The 24,273-nt window shown below is 34.9% G+C and overlaps 1 protein-coding gene and 2 pseudogenes across 1 annotated transcript; all 3 read left to right on the forward strand.

Annotated features, from left to right (window-relative positions):
- Nucleotides 1-8,267: 8,267 nt before the first annotated feature.
- Nucleotides 8,268-9,194, forward strand: OR4N5 (olfactory receptor family 4 subfamily N member 5). Its single transcript, XM_003935816.2, has one exon. It carries the CDS (start codon nt 8,268-8,270, stop codon nt 9,192-9,194), a length of 927 nt encoding a protein of 308 aa, XP_003935865.2.
- Nucleotides 9,195-9,710: 516 nt separating this feature from the next.
- LOC101039625 (proteasome subunit beta type-7 pseudogene) lies at nt 9,711-15,810 on the forward strand (annotated as a pseudogene).
- A 411-nt stretch (nt 15,811-16,221) lies between these two features.
- Nucleotides 16,222-23,441, forward strand: LOC120361331 (olfactory receptor 4K17-like; annotated as a pseudogene).
- Nucleotides 23,442-24,273: the final 832 nt, after the last annotated feature.

A 24,273-nucleotide genomic window follows, 5' to 3' on the forward strand; every position in this document is an offset into this window, starting at 1 on the left:
AGGCTATATCAAACATTTTTCTGTGTCATTAAGATGATTATACCATTTTTTATTTTAATTCTGTTTATGTGGCAGATCACAGTTATTGATTTGCCTATGTTGAACCCACCTTGCATTCCAAGAATAAATAAATAGGTATAGATATTAGAGAACAGCCTCATAGCTATTCCTTTCATTTGTATTGCTGTCTCCAAAGTAGCCAGACAACCTGCCTATAAAAAAACCAATTTTCCCAATTCCCTAAGTTTTATCAATGTGATTTTAAATTCTGGGGGATTTCTCCTCTACTTTTTTTTTTTTTTTCAAATTGTTGATTACCATCTGTGCTTAATGTCAGCAATTTATCATTAAATAAAGTAAAATTTTTAGTCAAACATCATGTTACACTATCAAGAACTGACTTACCTGAAATACTGGAATCTATTTCACACCTATTTGTGCCTTGCTTGCTATCCTGAGCAAAATATGACTGTTTGCTATCATGTTTTGTAAACAATGACACAATTTATTTTTCAAAATAAACTAGTGATACTATTTTTTAAATTACAAACTAAAATCTAATTTTAGTAAAATTAATAACATGAAACATACAAAGAAGAAAATGAAAACCATCTCAGAGAAAGAGGTTTTCATAACCAGGATTTAGAGAGGTATAACCTATACAGTTCTCACTGAGTAGCAATCTAGTTACTTAAAAGTCAACTCTATTAGAATATCAAATCCCTGAGACCAAGGACCTTGTATATAATAATCAGTACCTAATTACTTACCTATGTAATAAGATTTCCAAATGATAAACACCCGAAAGTTTTTGTAAAGTAAGGAAATACATTTTCAATTTTTTAGGTGACAAAACATCGGAGGAATGTCACACATACCTTTGCTCCAGAAAATAATTAACCAACATTTTAAAAATGGAAGTGGCACTGGATCAAAACCTACACATTTTCAGGCAAGAAAATGTAACTTAGTAGCTTTATGTCTGAGAAAACTGCCACTCAAATTAAAGGATTATAAACAAGTAATTTTAATGGTATTCTATTATAACTCAGTATGTATTTTGTTTTCTATCAAAAATCTCTTTGAATAAATCGAGAATAAAGGAATTGTGGTGGGTTGTGAAAGAAGTGGTGATATTTCTACTTTTTAAAAATGCTTAACCATGCAAATATATTTTCTATGTGAAAATTACCTGTACCTTTAAAAAAGCATAGTTCTTTCCCAACACCACCTTATCTTATTTTAATCTCCATAATGTTATTAAATTACCCTTCTATACATAGCTATTTCATCTAAAATCTGAGTTTTTAAGACATCATGTCTACCAGCAAGTCTAAATATCTCCACCATCAAAATACATGTCAAGTTCTCTGAATTCTTCTTATTACTGTCTCCACCTCTCACTCTCCATCAGGCCAAGTTACAGCATCATCTTTTGTGCCTGGTACTGCAACATCTTCAAACTGTTCTCCTTGCTGCTGCACTTGCCTCCCTCAAATCCATTTTCCATGCAATAGCCAGAACGACCTAAAGATTTCAATTGTCGACATCATAATTACACAGAGAATAACCACCAAATGCCATGTGCTACATAACATCTGCCTTCCTCTCTAACGTTGCCTTATGCTTTTACTTCTTACGTTCACCATTTCCTCATCACCATGGTCTCCTTCCTGTGCCTTAATGTACCAGCTCAATCCTCTTCCACAGTCTCCATTCTTGCTCTTCACATTGCCTAAAATGCCTTACCCTAGTCATTCAAACCACAGCTTAAATGTCAGCCCCTCAGAGATAACTTTTCTAACTACCCGATCTAAAATGATAACCTCCTGCCCTCATTCACCCTTCAACACATCCGTCTGTTATATTCTTTCATTCTCCCACATTTTATTATCTTTTTTTTTGTTGTTGTTATTGTTCTTTGTCTGACTCCTTCAAGTAGAATGTCAAATCCCTGAGACCAAGGACATTGTATATAATAATCAGTGGCTAATTATGTACTGTAATAAGTTTTCCAAATGAGAAACACCCAAAACCTTTTGTAAAGTAAATACATTTTCAACTCAGTAGATGAGAAAACATCGAAGCAAGTTTTTGACATTTTCTCAAAAAACAGAAACATCATGGTTGGAACCAGGACTGCAAACTTGTCTTTTGAGCTCCAGTGTTGTGCTACTTTCAACACAAATAGATGCCTTGTTTAGAAAGCTAGTTCAGGCCAATCTAAGATACATCTATTAAAACACACACACATTTGCACAAACATACATCTTTCTTTTTAATAGTATAAAATCACCTAAGTTGAAAAAGTGTTCTCAGCAGAGGGGAAAGAACAGCAACAATGAAAAGGTAATAAAATGTGGGAGAATGAAAGAATATAACAGAGGGATGTACACTAGTTAATATCTCAGTTAAATGTCTTCCTCTAACTAATACTAAAGCATTGTTGTCAATATTGAGAGGTGACATCCCTGGGAAGTCCTGTAATTAAATAAAACTAAAATAAAAATAAAAAACAAAAAGAAAAGAATATGCATTTTCAAAAAATATCTTTACTGCTCTATTTTTTCTTCTCTCTCTGCCCCTCCCCCTCTCTTATCCTTTCTTTTTTTTCTTTCTAAATCTGTGTGTATGGCTTTGTGGTACATGCATCTCTATGGGTATTGTTTCTCTTTCTCTCCATCTTTTCTCCTATTTTTTTTTATGTGTGCTTTTTTTTTTGCCTCTGTTCTCTCTTTTGCAATTATTATTATTATTATTATTGCATTTTAGGTTTTGGGGTACATGTGAAGAACATGCAAGATTGTTGCATAGGTACACACATGGCAGTGTGATTTGCTGCCTTCCTTCCCTTTACCTGTATCTGGCATTTCTCCCCATGCTCTCTCTCCCCACTTCCCCACCCCCTATCCCTCCCCCATTTCCCCCCATCAGCCAACAGATCCCAGTGTGTAGTGCTCCCCTCCCTGTGTCCATGTGTTCTCATTGTTCAACAGCCGCCTATGAGTGAGAACATGTGGTGTTGGATTTTCTGTTCTTGTGTCAGTTTCAAAATCTCCTGAAACTGATAAACAACTTCAGCAAAGTCTCAGGATACAAAATCAATGTGAAAAAATCACAAGCATTTCTATATACCAATAACAGACTTACAGAGAGCCAAATCAAGAACGAACTGCCATTCATAATTGCTACAAAGATAATAAAATACCTAGTAATACAACTAACAAGGAATGTAAAAGACCTCTTCAAGGAGAACTACAAACCACTGCTCAACGAAATAAGAGAGGATACAAACAGATGGAGAAATATTCCATGTTCATGGTTAGGAAGAACCAATATCGTGAAAATGGCCATACTGCCCAAAGTAATTTAGAGATTCACGCTATCCCCATCAAGCTACCAATGACCTTTTTCACAGAACTGGAAAAAACACCTTAAACTTCATATGGAACCAAAAGAGAGCCCACATAGCCAAGTCAATCCTAAGCAAAAAGAACAATGCAAGAGGCATCACACTACTGGACTTCAAACTATACTATGAGGTTACAGTAATCAAAACTGCAATTATTTTATATTTATAACTTTCTGTCTTTCGGGGAACAGCTTTCACTCAAGGATAACTGTATAGTTTGAAGTTGCAGCACAGATTATAACAGGAAAGAAACCTGCTAAAATGTTATCTACCTCTCTTCATCTCCTTCCACTTTTAAATGTCTCCCATGGATCTCTCACTGATCTGAGCATAAATGTGAATGAAAGTATACTTGACTATGTATTGAATTTGCTTTATTAAAGTTTGGTATTTTAGTTTTAATGTGGCTCAGAGGAATGGCATCTTTCTTTTTAATGTGTTACAAAAACCTTACACTGATTTTTTTCTTGTATGATTAAATATTTTTATACTATTTTTTCTCCTTTTTTCTTTTTTTTTCCCACTATCAGTTTGCTTTTTTATGGGAAGAATAAATATTTTTATACTATTTTTATGTTATGTACTATAAATTTTTATGTTATTTTATTAAAACCCAGAAAGATCATTATGCTATAGCAGGACACATGATCCACATATTCAAAAAAAGCTATAATACAATAGAGTATTTCTTTTTTTATTTGAGAGGCACACCCCTAGAGAAACTGGTCTTCAAGATTCCATAAATTCTTTTTATTTAAAGACAAACTTTGAAATGATAATAATTTAGATGTACTGAGTTAAATAAAGCATTATAAACACTGAAAGTCATTAATCATTTTGCCTAATAAATGTATGTGCCATTCCATTATCACTATCACTGATAAAATGCCAAATTCAAAACCCTAACATGACTCAATGAGGTATTCACTGGCATATGTTTTGAATATTTAATTTTTAAAATGTTCTTGTCTCTCTTTGTCTAATTCTAGTTGACAGACTAATAATTCCCATTGGTAGAACTCTGCAGACTTCAGGTGGCGGTAAAACCCCAAAGCACATTCTCTATTGCCTTAATTGCATTACAAATGAATAGATTTCAGAATCTGTAATATTCTGGCGTGAGAACATATATTTAAAGACAAATTGTGAAATAATTAGCTAAACTCCCTTTTATCAGACAGAAAAGAATAGCTTAGGAGTAGCAACGGTTTCCCACCAAGGTAAATTTCTTATGGTTCTTTACATTTAAACGAAATAGAGAAAAAGAAAAATAATTGAAGCAAATTTATACCATTTGTCTTGGTTATCTGCTGCCTTAAAATTTATGAGAACAGAATTATGCTGCAGAAACAGAGTAAGGGTGAGTTCTAAATTCAGGTGTGCAGCACTTTCTACCCTGTTTCTCAAATAAACTTCCTACTGTGTTGAATGTTTAGTACTATTTTAAAGGTGCTGAAGTATTTAATTCTACTATTATTTTAAAAAGAAAAATATCAATTGATTACGGAGATTTACCACCTGGATTTCAATTTGTACATAATACAAATGACTGATTTCCTCTTTATCCTAAACCAAATGTAAAAGGGAGGAAGAGATAAGGAATCACATCTGTCAAAAAGGGTAGGCTGAATCTCAGAGACAAACTTCATTGACTTCACAAGTTTGCCAACCTCTGGTTCCCACACTCAGTTATAGTGTTTCTTCACCTGCACGGGGTCCTTACATCTAGCAATACATACTTAAGACTGAAAGAATGTAGCCAAACGAGAGAAAGAAGAAGGAGAATGATAAGAAAGAGAGCAAAGGAGGAGGAAAAGCAAGGGATTAGGAAAATAAATTGCAAGAAAAAATGGAAAAGTGACAGGAAACACAAGCTAAAAGCAAAGGTAAAGGAATAATTGTTGTAAATGAGTGTACGAAGACAGAATTATCAGGAAGAGAATGGACGAGGACGGGACATAAGAAAGAAGCAAGAGAAAGGAATGGGGAAAGAGAAGGGAGTGAGCTGCGAGGATGGTGGTCAGGTCTCTAAACACTTGACTTTAGGAGCTGATCTGAGAGCAGTTTGGAATTGAGGTACGCATAGTGTTGCCTGCAGATGCTTGCTGCTCTGTAGTCTGGAAGGAGTTGTAGGGGACAGTATGGGGACCTACTCTGCTTACGCATCTTCAGTACCAAAGGAGTTTTTTTTTTTTCCTTTTTTAAAATCTGTTGAAATAATAAGGAAGGTTAGAGATGGTGACAATCATTCAGGTTTTGTCTTGGCCTACACTGACAGTGCTTCTTTGTCCTGTGTAACTAGAACAAGAAGTCTGCCTACGTGAGATCCGTTGCTTAGCGCTTTTTTTTTTTTTTTTTTTTTTTTTTTTCCCAGGAACTCATTTTGTACAGAGGAATGCCCTTCTGATGCATATCTGTCCTCCATCTCTGTGATGAATACAATTTGAGAATCACCAGATCAAAAGGTACATAAATGAAAACAGAAGAAAGAAGAAAAATGGATTAAAGATGTTAAGTAATATGGAATTTCACCTGTTAGCTAACAGACAATAGCGGTGAATAGGAGAAAATAAAAGCAAAGGAAGAGTGGGAGAAGCTGAAACTCTCAGGTGTTCTCTGTGTCTTGGAATCCTCAACCCGGAGAAGCATGAGATAATTAACTACAATCGAGCACCTGGAATGGACAAAAGGTAGGAGTAGGGGAGGGAGCTTCCGACTTCAGTTCTTAAGACCAGGATTCTGTAGGCAGAGCAAGGTATGAACGTGGCAGCCAAGAGATAGGTCTAAGTGGGTAAAAAAGAAAAGGAAATGCTGAAACTAATTTGAAGAACACTAGAATACTTTTCTCCAATTTCGGATTTCTTAGATTCACTAGGTGTGTATTTACGCAAGTGTGACTATGTATTTGGAACGCACAAATATGTGTTGTCAGTACTTGTTCCATAGCATGTGTTGCTAGTTATGAATATTACTAATCACATACAACGAATATTCTGATGTATTCTAATAGCTGTGCTGTAAAATGCCAATATATCACCTATTTCATTTCCTATGAATTTTCTTTACGTATTTTAAGGCTAATTTTTCTTTATTCTTTTCCTCCCTTCTCTCTTTCTAGTTCCTCTTTCTAGTAATTTCTGTCAAATTTCAATTAGGAATTTATCTCCTCCAGTCCTCCTCCCCCACATTTTGAAGCACTGCTTCAAAAAAAAAAAAAAGTTGTATTGAAATGTAATCAGCACATTATAAAATTTACCATTTACAGTGTTCAAATTCAATGGTTTTTAGGTATATTTACAGAGTTTGTGCAAGCATCAACATGTTGTAGCATGTATCAATACTTTTTTATTGTCACATTGTGTGATATTGTATCCACAGCACTTTTGAAAATAAACATTGCATATAATCAAAAGTTAAGGGTAACATTTGTAGCATTTTGTTATAATTAGCAATATTTTATCTTTGAAATCATTCATTCCAATGTGAAACATGCCTGGTATCATCACATGCATTTATCTATAATATGTTTTACAATCATCTCAACATAATAATTAAAATATAATCACAAATATATTTTGAAAAACATAGTTTATAATAATGTGGAGAAAATTCCATTATTTTTATGCACTCCAATGGATTATCTTATATATCTCCTTGGGTGAACACATCTAAGTTTGGAGATTAGTATACAGATAAATCTTCATTCTGGATTTCTCCAACATGAATAGAATACATATTTAAACAAAGCTATGGCCAGAAAGGGGGAATATTTAGACATGCAGCATTATATTTACTTAAGTGCCTAAATAAAATATTGCCAATTGATGAGACACTGAATTATTTTGTAAAAAGTGTAAACTGAGGACTAAACACCTGCTTTCTTCTATCACTTGCTAATGAGAGAAAAGAAAACTCATTGCAAGTTTAAAACTTGTCTGTGATTGCATTTTTTTTCATCTCGCAAATGAGTACCTCAGATTATATGTTCCATATGGCCAGTTCCAGCTCTACTATATTTTAATTTTATTAGCTGAGATAGTAAAAGTCTTTTACATATTCTGATAAATTTTGTATTATGAAAAAATATTTCTGAAAAAAAAATCATTCGGCTGTCTGTTTGAAATCTTAAGAAGAAGTAGGTTATGGATACACAGAGAGCAGGTGAAACTGAATTAGTATTAACTAGTACTCAGCCAAGGCTGTAACTAGGGAATTCCTCCAAGTTAAGAGAAATATACAGATCTTGCCTGCTATCCTGGTGACCAGTTTGAAGTAAGAATGTACAAGGGCACCAAAGGAGAACAATGCGATGGCAAGAATAAGAAAGAAACAAATTTAGAAAGCAGTCAGGTAACAACCAGAAGCCAAGAATTCCACGGGAACTAGAGAGAGAAGCAACTGTGAATGCACTTTATTCTGCGGCAGGAAGAAAAGGGACTAAAACCTAGCAACTAATCTAACAGAGACAGTGGACCACCACCAACAGCAACAAGAACAAAGAAGACAAACGTGATCATGCTTAAGTTTTGCTTTAATCAGACAACTTCTAATATCCTTCAAGCAAAGTAGCCTGGAATCCTATGGGAGTGCAGTTATCTAAAAGCATGGGATTAAATGGGCATAAAAATGTGGCCACAGAAAAATTTGCATTTTATTTTAGCGAGAAATAAATAGGATGAAGGATAGAAGGGTTAACTCAGGACACAAGACAGTTATGAGGCATAAGTTGTCTTCAACTAGGCAATGTTGGTTGCCACAAATAATGTTCTTAGTTAGAGAGGAGACCCAAAACAGATGAGAAGGTGGTTACATCAGATAACACTTTGGCCTATTTTATTCTGCAGAGTTAGAAAAGATGGAAACAGAGAATCTGACAGTGGTGACAGAATTCATCCTTCTTGGTCTGACCCAGTCTCGAGATATTCAACTTCTGGTCTTTGTGCTAGTCTTAATTTTCTACCTCATCATCCTCCCTGGAAATTTTCTCATCATGTTCACCATAAACTCAGACCCAGGGCTCACAGCCCCCCTCTATTTCTTTCTGGGCAACTTGGCCTTCCTGGATGCATCCTACTCCTTCATCGTGGTTCCCAGGATGCTGGTGGACTTCCTCTCTGAGAAGAAGGTCATCTCCTACAGAGGCTGCATCACTCAGCTCTTTTTCTTGCATTTTCTTGGAGCAGGAGAGATGTTCCTTCTTGTTGTGATGGCCTTTGACCGCTATATCGCCATCTGCCGGCCTTTACGCTATTCAACCACCATGAACCCTAGAGCCTGCTATGCATTGCTGTTGGCTCTGTGGCTTGGGGGCTTTACCCATTCCATTGTACAAGTAGCCCTTATCCTGCACTTGCCTTTCTGTGGCCCAAACCAGCTCGATCACTTCTTCTGTGATGTTCCGCAGGTCATCAAGCTGGCCTGCACTGATACTTTTGTGGTGGAGCTTCTGATGGTCTCCAATAGCGGCCTGCTCAGCCTCTTGTGCTTTTTAGGTCTTCTGGCCTCCTATGCAGTCATCCTCTGTCGTATAAGGGAGCACTCCTCTGAAGGGAAGAGCAAGGCTGTCTCCACATGCACCACCCATATTATCATTGTATTTCTCATGTTTGGACCTGCTATTTTCATCTACACTCGCCCCTTCCAGGCTTTCACAGCTGACAAGGTAGTTTCTCTTTTCCATACAGTCATCTTTCCTTTGATGAACCCTGTTATTTATACACTTCGCAACCAGGAAGTGAAAGCTTCCATGAGGAAGTTGTTAAGTCAACATATGGTTTGCTGAACAGAAGAATGAGAAAAGCAAGAAAGGAGAAAGTCCAGTTGAATTGAGCTAAATCGTTACCTCATTAATGCATTAAATCAGTCATTTAGCAAATATTATAATTATTAAGCGCTTCCCATTTTCAGGCACTATTCTAGGCACATGAATGAGATAGGCAAAATTCCAGGCCTCTTAGATTTACATTCAAGGGATAAATACAAGTTAAACTTTTAAATTTTAAAAACAACTATAGTGTCAGAAAGAAATAGTGCTCTGTAGCAAGCACAAAGTGGTATTATGCTACAGATTATCCGGGGAGGTGGTAATTACTTTACTTTTGGGTGACAAGTCAGGTCTCAAATGGTGTTGAGCTGATACCAAGATGATTTGAAAGTAACAACCATGCAATTATCTGGGGACAGAAATTCTAGGCAAAAAGGATGACTAGAACAAGAATCCAAAGATCTTATGAGCTTGTTATATTTGATGACCTTAAAAATGAAGAGAGTAGCTGTACTGTAGTTAATGAATGTGAAAATGGCAATAATTGAAGTCGAAGAGTTGGGTAGGGGCAAAATTATGCAGAGCATTTTCATCGATAAGAAGTTCAATTTATTCAGATTTCAAAAGGAGACTCTTGAAAGACAAGCAGCGGAGTAACTACCTAATGTTTCCTATTTTACTGAAGATCCTTGAGATTCCGATTACAGAAGTAGCAGTAGTAAACTAGCATTAAGTAGAAAGTACATGCTGCTAAGTATTTTTTATGTATGTCAACACTTAAAAGATCTAGTTATTTTTTCTAATTTGATAGAGGGAAAAAATAAAAGCTGTTATACTGTACTGGAAACTGTCAAAAGACAATCTAACTATATATTTTGAAGTTTTGTAGAGTTTTGTGGTTATTCCTAATGGATTTTCTTTTTAAATGTTAGAGAAAAGCTTGAGTTCACTTAAAAATTATTTCATCCTCAATGCAATGATGGTAGTTACATGTCATGTAAGTTATGATTTGGTTACAGATAATCACTCTGATTATTTGAATAAGCATATATGAGGCATTCAATACTTACAAATCATTGAAGAACTATAAGACCAGGCTGTAGACTTGGCATACTAAAATAAATTTCTAGACATTACCATTAATTTCAAATATTTTAAGTTCTACAATTTATGTTTACTTCTTTTTATGGATTCTAATTTTCTGGTGAAATTTGCTATCTTTTTATCTATCTATTACATTAAAAATTAAAATGAAGGAAGTAAGAACAGAGATTATAAAATGTAAGGTTTCCATTTTAAGTAGGGATGTCTAATAGGACTAGTGAATACAGTAATCATTTTTAAACTGCCAGTTCCAGGATTACAGCATTTGAATCATTAGCCTATGATCAGGAAATTACTGAGCAATTGTTCTAGTCCTATTAGACATCCCTATTGAAAACCTCACATTTTGTAATCTTTATTCCCACTTCATTTTTTAATGTTTTTAAACTGTTATTATTATTCCTAAAGCCTATATAACTCAATGGTTTCTCATCCGAGTATTAACCAGACCCAATCTTTCTTAGCTTCTGAGATCAGGCATGATCAGGCACATTCACTTCCTTCACTTCTAAACTTAAATATTGCATAAGTGAATTAGAAGTCCTGAGAATACATCAGAGTCTGATTTTAAACCTGGCAGTCTTTGAAAGAGTCAGAGATTGACTGAGTCCTATGAAAATGGAAAATCAACTTCAACTCCACAAAACCTTTATTTAAATTAAGGCAGGGCTTCGTAACTTTGACATTATTGGCATTTTGGAGAAAGTAATTTTTTGTCATAGAAGCCTGCCCTGTGCATTTTAGGTTGTTTAGTAGCATCCTGACCTGTACTTACTAGGTGCCAGGAGCATTTTCTTAGTTGTAACAACCAAAAATATCTTGCCAAATGTCTCCTAAAAGGTAAATTTTCTACAATGAGAAACACAGCATTGAGGGGTATTCCTTCTACTGTATCAGTCTTGTAGTGAGATGTGTGAACTTTCCTTGTAAGAGGTAACATAAACTGGAGCCTATACTACTTAAAATTTTTAATAAACAATATCCACAATTTAATAAAAATCAGAAGAAATATCAGAAGAGTGAAAAATATTTTCAAAATAAAGAACAAAAAGATAAATAACTGCAATATAACCAGAGTCTATCCAGAGTATGAAAGTAACAGTAACATAATAACTGCGTTCAAGACAGAAGAAAAAGTATAATAAATAAAAGGATAGCAAGTTTCACCAGAGAATTAGAATCCATAAAAAGAAGCACATGAAGATTGTAGAACAAAAAAAAAATTGAAATTATAAATTCATTAGATGAGTTTAAAATCAGATTAAACATAGGAGAAGACTAAAGAGTGTGCTGGACGTTAAATCAATAAAAATACTAAAATTAAAAATGCAAATAGAAAAAAATGGAAAAATACAAGAAAGAATATTAGAGATATGTGAGATGCAGTAAAAATGTCATATATATGCTTCAATTACATATATATGTAATTATATATATAATTGAAGTCCATTCTCTCATTCGCCTATCCACCTTTATTTATATATATAATTAAAGGTGGATAGGCGAATGAGAGAATGAGAAAGATGAAATATTTGAAGACAGGATTACTAAGAACTTTTAAAACCTGATAAAAGACAAGAAGCCACAGAAAAAGAAACACACTGTGAGCCACAAGCAGAAGAATCAACAAAAAAGCCCTCAACACAAAGACATAGGACCAAAAAAAAAAAAAAAAAAAAAAAAAAAAGAAAAAGAATCTTAGAAGCAGCTGGGAGAGACTGTCCATTAGTTTAAAGGGAACAGATAGATTTCTTCATAAAAGAAACATGAAATCCAGAGAAAACTGGAAAAACATCTTTAAATTGTTGAAAGAAGATAATATCAATCTAAAAATCTATCTGAGATAAAGTAAATAATTTAAATAAAGATGAGATAAAGACATCTTATGACAAATGAAAAGGAGAAATTCTGTTGCCTAAGAACTTCTAATAAATAAATTTTAATAGCAGTTCTTCAAATAAAAGAAAAGAATCCTAGAGAAAAATACTAAATTAAAGAAAAAAAAAAAAAGAAGTAGACTGGTAAATAAGGTGGCAATGTAAATAAGTATACAGTGAATATTGACTATACAAACAATAGTATGATATCTTATGGAATATGCTATAGATACATATATAGGCATATATATTTATATATATGCATGACAACAGTTGTGAAAAATGAAAAAAATATAAAAGTGTTCTGTGATTCTGATATAAGAAGACATTTAATAAACCTAATAAAGTGATTAGACTCTAATAAGTCAAGGATTCATGTTGCAACCTGTAAGAAAGTTAACTATATAAAGAATAAAATAATTTATAACAGTTATAGAAGGATTTTTTTTGACAAAAAAAGAAACAAAGATCATTTGCAAGAACAAAGAGAAATTACAGTGCATAAAATGCAATAATAAGATTGTAGTTAGAATGGCAGATATATCACTCTCTACATTAAAAATAGGTGATTCAAAACTTCATCGAAAACTAGGATTTTCAGATTTTTATTTTTGTGGGTGCATACTAGATGTTTATACTTAGGAGGTGCATGAGATATTTTGATTACAGCCATGCAATGTGAAATAATCACATCATGGAGAATAGGGTATCTATTCCTTAAGCATTTATCATTTGAGTTACAAACAATCCAATTATACTCTTTAAGTTATTCAAAAATGTACAACTAAGTTATTATTAACCATAGTCACCCTGTTGTGCTATTAAACAATAGGTCTTCCTCATTCTATTTTTGTACACATTAACCATCCCTACATTCCCCCCACCCCTGACCCCGCTACATTTCCAAATCTCTAGTAAGCATTCTGCTACCCTGTATCTCCATGGATTGTTTTAATTTTTATCTCCCATAAATGACTGAGAATATTAGAAGTTTGTCTTTCTATTCCTGGCTTATTTCACTTAACATAATGACCTCCAGTTCCATCTATGTTTTGGCAAATGATAGGATCTCATTCTCTTTCTTGGCTGAATGGCACTCCATTGTGTATAGGTACCAAATTTTCTTTATTCTTTTGTCTGCTGATAGACACTCAGGTTGCTTCCAAATATTGGCAACTGTGAGTAGTGCTGCAATAAATATGGGAGTGTAGCTATCTTTTGATATACTGATTTTTTCTTTAGGGTATATACCTAGGAGTGGGATTGCTGAATTGTAAGGTAACTGTATTTATAGTTATTTGAGGAACTTCCAAACTGTTCTCCATAGTGGTGGTACTAATTTACATTCCCATCAACAATATTCTCCACGTCCCCATCAGTATTTGTTATTGACTGACTTTTGGATAAAAGCCATTTTAACTTGTAGTTTTGGCTGGCATTTCTCTGATGATCAATGATGTTGAGTATCTTTTCATATACCTGTTTGGCATTTTTATGCCTTCTTTGGAGAAATGTCTATTCAAATGTTTTGCCCGTATTTTGATTGGATTAATAGATTTATTCCTGTAGAGTTGTTTGAGCTCCTTATATATTTTGATTATTAATCCCTTGTCAGATGGGCACTTTTCATATATTTTCTCCTGTTCTCTGGTTCAATATTGATAGGTTATATGTGTCTAGGAATTTATACATTTCATCAAGATTTTCCAATTTATTAGTATATAGTAGCTCACAGCAGCCATTAATGATCCTTTACATTTCTGTAGTATCAGTTATAATGTCTCCTTTTTATCTCTAATTTTAATTATTTGAGTCTTCTCTGTTAATCTGGCTAAAGGTCTGTTGATTTTGTTTATCTTTTCAAAAAACCAACTTTTTGATTCATTCATTTTTTTGTATTGTTTTCTTGATTTCAATTTCATTTATTTCTGCTCTGATCTTTATTATTTTTTTTTTCTTTTACTAATTTTGGTTTTGGTTGTTCTTGCTTCTCTAGTTCTTTAAGATTAACCATTCTGTAATGGTTGCCATTCTAACTGGTGTGAGGTGGTATCTCAATGTGGTTTTGATTTGCATTTCTTTAATAATCAGTGATGATGAGCACTTTTTCATATGTTTATTGGCCTCATATATGTCTTCTTTTGAAAAGTGTCTGTTCATATCCTTCTCCTACTTTTGGATGGGTTTGTTTGTTTTTTCCTTGTAAATCTGTTACAAAATCTGGAGACAACAGATGCTGGAGAGGATGTGGAGAAATAGGAACACTTTTACACTGTTGGTGGGAGTGTAAACTAGTTCAACCATTGTGGAAGACAGTTTGGCACTTCCTCAAGGACCTAGAAATAGAAATTCCATTTGACCCAGCAATCCCATTACTGGGTATATACCCTAAGGATTATAAATCATTCTATTATAAAGACAGATGCACACGTATGTTCATAGTGACACTGTTTACAATAGCAAAGACCTGGCACCAACCCAAATGCCCATTGACAATAGACTGGACAAGGAAAATGTGGCACATATACACCATAGAATACTATGAAGCCATAAAAAAGGATGAGTTCGTGTCCTTTGTAGGGACATGGGTGAATCTGGAAACCATCATTCTGAGCAAACTGACACAAGAACAGAAAATCAGACACTGCATGCTCTCACTCATAGGCAGATGTTGAAGAATGAGAACACATGGACACAGGGAGGGGAGCATCACATACTGGGTTATGTTGGGAGGGGCCAAGGGGTGGACAGAGAGGTGGCGGTGGGAAGGTCAGGGAGGAATAACATGGGGAGAAATGCCAGATGGAGGTTATGGGGGGATGGAGGCAGCAAACCCCCATGCCATGTATGTACCTATGCAACAATCCTGCATGAATGCACATGTACCCTAGAACCTGAAGTACAATAAAAAAAAAAAAAGAAAAAAAAAGGTTAACCATTCTGCTGCTTATTAGAAGATACTTTTTCTTTTTGATGGTAGCATTTATAGTTATAAACTTTCGTCTTAGTACTACTTTTGCTGTATCCCAAAGGTTTTGATATGTTGTGTTTCTTTTATCATTTGTTTTAAGGAATTTTTCAATTTCCTTCCTAATTTCTTCATTGACCTACCAGTCATTCAGGAGCATATTGTTTTATTTCTTCTAACCTGGAGCCCACTCCCTCTCTTCTGGCCATCTTCCTGAGTTGTCATGGCCAATCAGATGCTGAAGCAAATGCTTTTAAAGATCAAGGTTACACTGGTGCAACCCCAGTTTTAAGGAGATGGGGAGTTTTTACTGGACCTCACCTCTATGGCATCTGTCCTCATGAGTCAACTGATAAGTTGCCTTATCACCATTGATCCTTGCAGCAAAGGCTGTATTTGAAGAAATTATAGGCCAGATATGGAGGAAGAGGAAGAAAAGAAGATGGTGAGCGAAGCCACTGCAGCTGGCATCTTCAACAACCTGTGTTCTAGAAGCCACATTGATTTCAGCATCATAGGCAAGAGCAAGGTAGATTTTCTTGACCCATTCACAGTGCCCAAAAAGAAGGGGACTAGATTTGACAGATACAGGTGTGAGAAAAGGGACCACTGCAGTCCTCACCAAAAAAGCCACTACTTTCCTGAGGTGCTGGAAGAACCAGCCCAACCAATGGACACTTCCTGAATGGTGCCAGTGGGTGGCTGGATATTGCTCTAGAAGATGGCAGACATTGGAGGCCCCCCTGTAAGGCATTTATTTGGCTATGTTTGCTGAATGAAACTCAATAAAAATGAAAACAAAAGAAAAGAATGAATAAGACCTAGTATTTATTTTCTAGCACAATAGGATAAATTTAGAGCTTATCCACTGCTGGTGGGAATGTAAACTATTTCAGCCAATGTGAAAAGCACTTGGGTGACTTCTCAAAGAAGTTAAAATGGAATTACCATTTGACCCAGAAATCCCATTACTGGATATATACCCAAAGGAAAGTAAATTGTTCTGTCATAATGACACATGCATGAATGTGTTCTTCACAGCACTATTCAAAACAACAAAGACATAGAATTAACCTAATCTCCCATCAATGGTACAATGGATAAAGAAAATATGGTACGTATATACCCCATGGAAAGAATAAGATCATGTTCTTTGCAGCAACTTGAATGGAGCTGGAGGCCATTATCCTAAGCAAACTAATGCAGGAAGAGAAAACTAAATGCTTACAAGTGGAAATACAAATACTCACTTAGAAGGGAAGCTAAACAGTGAGTACGTATGTACACAAAGAATGGATAACAGATATTAGAGTCTACTTGAGGGTGGAGGTTGGGAGGAGGGTAAGGATAGAAAACCTACCTACCAGGTACTATGCTTATTATCTGGGTGATGAAATAATTTATATACCAACTCCTGTGTCATGCAGTTTACATCCATTGCAAGCTTGTACATGTACCCCTGAATCTAAAATAATAATTGTACATTAGGCCGGGCGCAGTGACTCACGCCTGTAATCCCAGCACTTTGGGAGGCCAAGACAGGTGGATCACAAGGTCAAGAGATTGAGACCACCCTGGTCAACATGGTGAAACCCCGTCTCTACCAAAAATACAAACATTAGCTGGGCATAGTGGCACATGCCTGTAGTTCCAGCTACTCGGGAGGCTGAGGCAGGAGAATTGCTTGAACCCAGGAGACAGAGGTTGCTGTGAGCCAAGATTGCACCATTGCACTCCAGCCTGGGTAACAAGAGTGAAACTCTGTCTCAAAAAAAAAAAAAAAAAAAAAAAACTTAAAAAGTATAATTGGATTGTTTGTGAAACAAAGACTAAGTGTTTGAGGAGACAGATATGCCATGTTCCATGATGTGATTATTGCGGATTACATATATGTAACAAAACGTCTCATGTGCCACATTAGTATATGGACCTACTATGTACCCACAAAAATTAAAAATGTTCTTAAAGTAAAATGGATTTTATAAAAATTAGGTGGAACATATGAAAATCATTATATCACTGTTAATTGGGAGTCTGGGTATTAATCCAGCAATCCAGGCTGAGTAAGTCATTCTCAGAGAAGGGAGATCTAGGTATGTTTAAAGTTCAGCTATCCTGATTGGACCGAGTGATTTTATTTGAATGATCATGTAATATAGAGAAAGTAGCTTAGCTCCTTTTATGGATGAAATTATTTTTAAGAGGAATAAATAATAGAACTACAAAAACAAAATGCTTGATTCATGGCTTGAAACACCATAGTATGTTATGTTAATGCTATCATTACACTTGTTAAGAATTGTAGGGAGGAACATAAGAGGAAATTTAAGTTCCCTATGACAATAGTTCAAAAAGTCAAATATTTAAACATGCATTAAGCAGAAAAGATCAAGAGAGAAATAGTTTTGCTGAGCACTGTATCTTTGCCAGATCCACGTGCACTTGCAAATGAACTTATTTATATACTTCATAGAAACACAAAAGACCCAGATGCTGAAGTTGAGTAGAATGATTCTGTTATTTTAAGAGCATAAAGCATAGTGAAGGAGTAAAGATTCACAGCTATGGATGAGAAGTATAAAGGTTTTCATTTTCAAATTCTATTACCCTTTGACAGAAACAAGTTTTCATGTTATCCTGAATAATGCTTTCAAACATAATGGTTAGAATATAAATCACTTATGATTAAATACTTGTATTAGTGATATTAACTATGCATAGGAAAGTACATGTAATTAAATGTTCACTGGGATACTACTTTTAAAATTTAAGCTGTGTGATTAAAAGGTTAAAATGTACAGAAAATATCACATGTATCTGATATTTCCCAAAACAATTTATATCAGGTTTGAGTCTAGGCTCTGAAAAAGACAAGAAAAGACATGGTAAGGAGCAACACATCTGGAATAAGACTTGGAAAATAGAGCATCCATAAGCCAAACAGAGTAGGCACTGAACTAAGTATTCATGTATACTGTGCACTGACCTTTTCCCTTGAAAAATGTGTATATTTTCCCTTGAAAAATGTGTATATTTTCTTTCTATTTTATTTAGCTTCACTGAGTCCATCTCAGTCAGCAATACAGTATTTGTGGCTTATATCCATACTTGAAAATATTAAATGAACATTAAATAAAATCATTGTGAAGAAACTAAGTACAAAGATTATTAAACTAAGTACAAAGATTATTTAGATTATTAAACTAAAATGATTCATCTCATTCCTTACACATCTTTTGGAGAGAAAAATTAAACAAGACTATAATGAGAGATGAAAGATCTGTCTCAAAGATTCCACGCATTAGTTCTTCCTTCTTTTATTTAACTTTTAAGTTCAGGGGTACATCTAGAGGTTTGTTATATAGGTAAACTTATCTCATGGAGGTTTGTTATGTAGATGGAATAATCTATAACAAACCTCCATGAGACAAGTTTACCTATATAACAAACCTGCAGACGTAACTGTGAACCTAAAATATTAAGCTTAGTATCCATTACTTAAAAAAAAAAATTTTCCTGATCCTCTCCCTTCTCCCATCCTCCACCCTTTGATAAGCCCCAGTGTCTGTTATTTCTCTCTGTGTCTATGTGTTCTCATCATTTAGCTCCCACTTACAAGTGAGAACATATGGTATGCGTTTTTCTGTTCCTGCATTAGTTTGCTAAGGATAATAGCCTCCAGCTCAATCCATATTTCCACAAAGGAATGAGTATTTATATTTCCATCCATAAATATTGGTTTTCTGTTCCTGCATTAGTTTGCTTAGGATAATATCCTCCAGCTTCATTCATGCTGCTGCAAAGGATATGATCTTACTCTTTTCTTATGGCTGTATTGTATTTCACAGTGCAAAATGTACCACATTTTCTTTACCCAGTCTCTCACTGATGGGCATTTAGGTTGATTCCATGTCTTTGCTATTGTGAACAGTGCTGCAATGAGCATACACTTGCATGTGCCTATATGGTGGAACAATTTATATTCTTTTGAATATATACCCAGTAATGTGGATTGCTGGGTTGGAGGGTAGCTCTGTTCTTACATCTTTGAAGAACTGCCACACTGTTTTCCACAATGGTTGAACTAATTTACACTTCACTGATACAAAAATGACGCATAGACCAATGGAACAGAATAGAGAGCCCAGAAACATGGCTGCACACCTACAGCAATCTAATCTTTAATGAAGTTGACCAAAGAAATGGAAAAATGATTCCTATTCAATAAATGTTGCCAGGATAACTGGCTAGTCATATGCAGTAGATTGAAACTGGACTCCTTCCTTATACTATATATAAAAATTAACCCAAGTTGAATTAAAGACTTAAATCTAAAATCCAAAACTATAAAAAATCTGGAAGGCAACCAGGCAATACTATTCCAGACACAGGAACAAGCAAAGATTTCATGACAAAGACACCAAAAGTAAAAATTGACAAATGGGATCTAATAAAACTAAAGAGCTTCTGCACAGCAAAAGAAACTATCAAGAGAGTAAACAGCCAACCCACAGAAAAGGACAAAATTTTTGCCGACTATATATTCAACAAAGATTTAATATGCACATCTACAAGAAATGTAAAAAAAGTTACAAGAAAAAACCCCATTAAAATTGGGCAAACAACGTGAACAGGCACTTTTCAAAAGAGGCATAGATGCAGCCAAAATATATATAAACTTCAACATCCCTGATCATTAGAGAAATACAAATCAAAATCACAATGAGATACCATTTCACACCAGTTAGATGGCTATTATTCAAAAGTTAAAACAAAACAAAATCCCTAAAAATCCAGATGCTGGTAAGGTTGTCGAGAAAAAGGAATGCTTATGCCAAGTTTTTAAAACACAGACAGTTGCTAAACATTTTAGAGACTAAAATACTTTTAGAGGAGAACAGGTACAAAAAGGTGATGAAGTGACATGAGCTTTTGAGAGGAAACAGTATGGCAGGCACCTAGAGTAAATAACGTATAAGAAAGAAAACGCTACTGAAAAAGAGGTGAAATATTCTTCACAGAGAAAGTTTTAGCAAGCAATTTGTCAAATAAGCTGTATCTGATTTTTGTATTTGAGTTGATAAAAGTTAAAATCAAATTAGCTAATAAATAACAAAACCCTGAAATGGGGCTAGCATAATATATCCACAAACTATATTAATAGATACATTAATAATAGGTCCATTAAGTACTGGGCATGAGAAACCACTGAGAGTTTGAGTTCAACCACCTTATTTTACCAATGAAGAAACTGAACCCAGAGGGAAAGATAAAGCAGCTACTGGAGATAAAGCTGGTTCCAGTACCAGTCTGCCATCTTCATTTCAATATTCTTTTCACACATCATGCTGATCCTTTAAAAAAATTTTTATTTTAGGTTCAGGGGTACATGTGCAGGTTTGTTATATAGGTAAATTGGTGATTTGTTATAGAGATTATATTGTGATCAGGTACTAAGCCTAATACCCAATAGATTTTTTTTTTCTGCTCCTCTTCCTTCTCCCTCAGGTAGGACCCAGTGTCTGTTGTTCCCCGCTTTGTGTCCACATGTTTGCCTTAAGTTCATCAAATTCAGAGAAGGATAAAAATCACGGCTATCAATCTGACCTCTCTCGGTTCATATTAAGGAATTAGAGTGACATCCCTAAACTGCAGGCTCCGATTATCACCAGGTCAGTGTTACTTCCATGAATATGAATGTAGGTCTAGTGAAGACTATGGCTAATGTATGAATTATAAAACCTGGTTTACTCAAAGTATGCAATTTTATAAAGACAAGTGAGATATGACATGGGAGGTAAAAGCAGGAAGCAAGATATTTAGATGTCACAAGTAATGTCACTCATCACAGTGTATTTCTTGCTTCCTCCAGAATACGTGATCCAGGTTAGAAAGCGATGGCACTGGTCGGTGTCTCAAGATATTGATTCCTGCTACTTAAATGCAGCTGCCTTTGCAACTTATGGGCCTTATTAAAACATTTCTATGAATGTGGGATTAAGCCCAAGCTATGGGTAATGACAGTCACATTAGAGAAAAATCATCTCTGCCAGAAAGCTCTGGAACTTCAGGAGGGAAATTACAGTAGTCTTATTCACTGCAAACTTCACTGCCTCACTTATCCAGAGTAGTTACATATCTGCAGGATCACAGCTCCTTCAAAATTCTGGGGCTGATTTGAGATGAAAATACAGTTTCTTAGCATAGTGGTAGGAAGACAGTATCTCCCAGATTCACTCAAATTTGAACTTAAAAAATGTTGTGATGAGCCCCTCTGTCAACCAAGGAATCCAGACTAAGGCATCTCACTGCCAACAAAAGAAACCTCTCAAAGATGGTCAATTCTTCTTTGATCTACAAAGACAGAGCATACATTTCTGAGCTTATGGTTTGCTTAGGGGAACCTAGTGACATGAATATATTATTGCTTAAGATTACCATCTCATGCCAGTTAGAATAGTGATCATTTAAAAATCTGGAGACAACAGATACTGGAGAGGATGTGGAGAAATAGAAACATTTTACATTGTTGGTGGGAGTGTAAATTAGTTCAACCATTGTGGAAGATAATGTGGCAATTCCTTAATGATATAGAACTAGAAATACCATTTGAGCCAGCTATCCTATTACTGGGTATATACCCAAAGGATTATAAATCATTCTATTATAAAGACACATGCACACATATGCTTATTGAGGCACTGTACAACAGCAAAGACTTGGAACCAATCCAAATGTCTGTCAATGGTAGACTGGGTAAAGAAAATGTGGCATATATACACCATGTAATACTATACAGCCATAAAAAAGGATGAGTTCATGTCCTTTGCAGGGACATAGATGAAGTTGGAAACCATCATTTTCAGCACATTGACACAAGAACAGAAAACCAAACACCCCGTGTTCTCACTCATAAGTGGGTGTTGAACAATGAGGGCACATGGACACAGCAGGGAACATCACATACTGGGGCCTTCCAAGGGGTGAGGGGCCTAGGGGAGGGATAGCAGGGGGTGGGGAACTTGGGGAAAGATAGCATTAGGAGAAATACCTAATGTAGATGACGGGGGTGTGGATGTAGCAAACCACTATGGCACATGTAAACCTATGTAACAAACCTGCACAATCAGTACATGTACCCCAGAACTTAAAGTATAATTTTAAACAAATGGGCAAAATAAATTAGATCTTAAGCTAGGGTTGGAGGTGGATTATATAGACTATAAGCTGTTCTTATAGGTAATGGAGAATGGTACTAAATTTCAAAGTCAAAAAAGAACATTAAGAAGCCAAAAGACTGTAAAACTTGACAACCTCCACTCTATTAGTGCTCTCTTCTTTCTCTCTACAGGCCATCTGAGAACATGTGATATGATGGAGTACATGGAACTTAAATCAGTCCACAGTGTCAGAATTTATTCTGCGGACTCACCAGGTCCCAGGATATACAGTTTCTTCTCTTTGCACTATTCCCAGTCATCTGTGTGGTCACAGTTTCAGATGACCTTTTCATTGTAGTCACAGTGTTTTATATCCAATATTTGAATATCCTATGTACTTTCTCCTTGGGAATCTTTCCTTGGTGGATATGATCCTTATTTTCTTTACCTACCTTGAGATAATTGTGAAGTTTGTTAAAAAAAAAAAAAAGCAGAAGACAATGTCCTTTGTTGGATGCTTCACTCGGATATTTCTTCTTCACTTACTGAGTGGGACTGAAATGGTAATGTTGGTCTCTATGGCTTATCACAGATATATGGCCATTTGTAAGCCCCTACATTACATGACTATCATGATCAAAAAAGTTTATGTTTCGCCAGAAGTTCTTAGGTCTTCTTAACCCGAAGCTTCAGACACCCTATGATTTGAATTTGTCTTTCACATCAAAGGTCCTGATGCGGTAGACAGCATTTTTTTGTGTGATCTCCCTCTGGTTACTAAGCTTGCCTGCATAGATGCACGTATTGTATAGAGAGTAACTGTTACCAAAAGTGGCATGATCTCCCTGAGCTATTTCATTATTTTCTTATCTCTTACCGTGTAGTCCTCATAACTGCTGAAAACCATTCTTCTACTGGGCAATCCAAAGACCACTTTACTTTAACCAATCACATCACAGTAGTGATTCTTTTCTTTGGCCTGTGCAACTTCATCTACATCTGGCCGTTAAGCAACCACTCTGTGGATGAGTTTCTTGCTGTATTTTACACAATCATCACCCCTATCTTGAATTCAATTATCTACACTCTGAAAGCAATGAAAACATCTATGAGGAAACCAGGGAGAAGTTTTGTAAATTCTAGAGAGGATAGTTAAATTTTAAAAATAATCTGGAGATAAATTAGGTATTTCTAAGGTTTCTAAGGATTTCCTTAAATATAGTTATTGGATCCATAAAGAGTAAGAGAAGAAAAATTCAGCAAGATTATAAAAGTCAGATATTCAAGAATATATTTAATGTAATACTAACAAATGATGAATTTATAAAAGTTATGGATTTTAAAATGATATTGACTGTTGTAAAAATTGTCAGACTCACTTGTTCTTCAGAGACTTTGGTAGATATATAATTTTTCGAGCTATCTAGTGATTTTCAAGAAACAAGGAAATTCAGTCTTTTCAACAAATGGTGCTGAAACACCTAGATGTCACATTAAATATCTCTCTCTCTCTCTCTCTCTCTCTCACATATATTTATATATATTATATATATCTATATCACCTATTTATATATCTATATATCTATGTATCATACATGTATATCATATATATGATGTCAATTTAAATATATTAAGTATATATATATTTAATGTGACATCTAGGTGTATATATATATATGTGTGTGTGTGTGTGTGTGTGTATGTGTGTATGTGTGTATATACACATACACAGACCACACAGACATTAACTTACAAATAATTCAAAAATGGGTCACAAACCTATATATAAAATAAAAATAAAACTCATAGAATACAATATAAGAGGAAATCTATGTGAACTCTGGTACGGTGGTGAGTTTTTGTATACAACACTAAAGGCACAATCCATGAAAAATATAATTGGTAAACTGGACTACATTAAAATTAAAATCTGCTTTATTAAAGACAATATCAAGAGAACCCTGATCACATTGGCAGAAAGTATTTGC

This window comes from Saimiri boliviensis, chromosome 2, assembly GCF_048565385.1.
Source record: "Saimiri boliviensis isolate mSaiBol1 chromosome 2, mSaiBol1.pri, whole genome shotgun sequence".
Lineage (NCBI taxonomy): Eukaryota > Metazoa > Chordata > Mammalia > Primates > Cebidae > Saimiri > Saimiri boliviensis.

Bases quoted from the DNA above. Each gene is read 5' to 3' on its own strand.
- OR4N5 (XM_003935816.2), top strand. From the start codon at position 8,268: ATGGAAACAGAGAATCTGACAGTGGTGACAGAATTCATCCTTCTTGGT.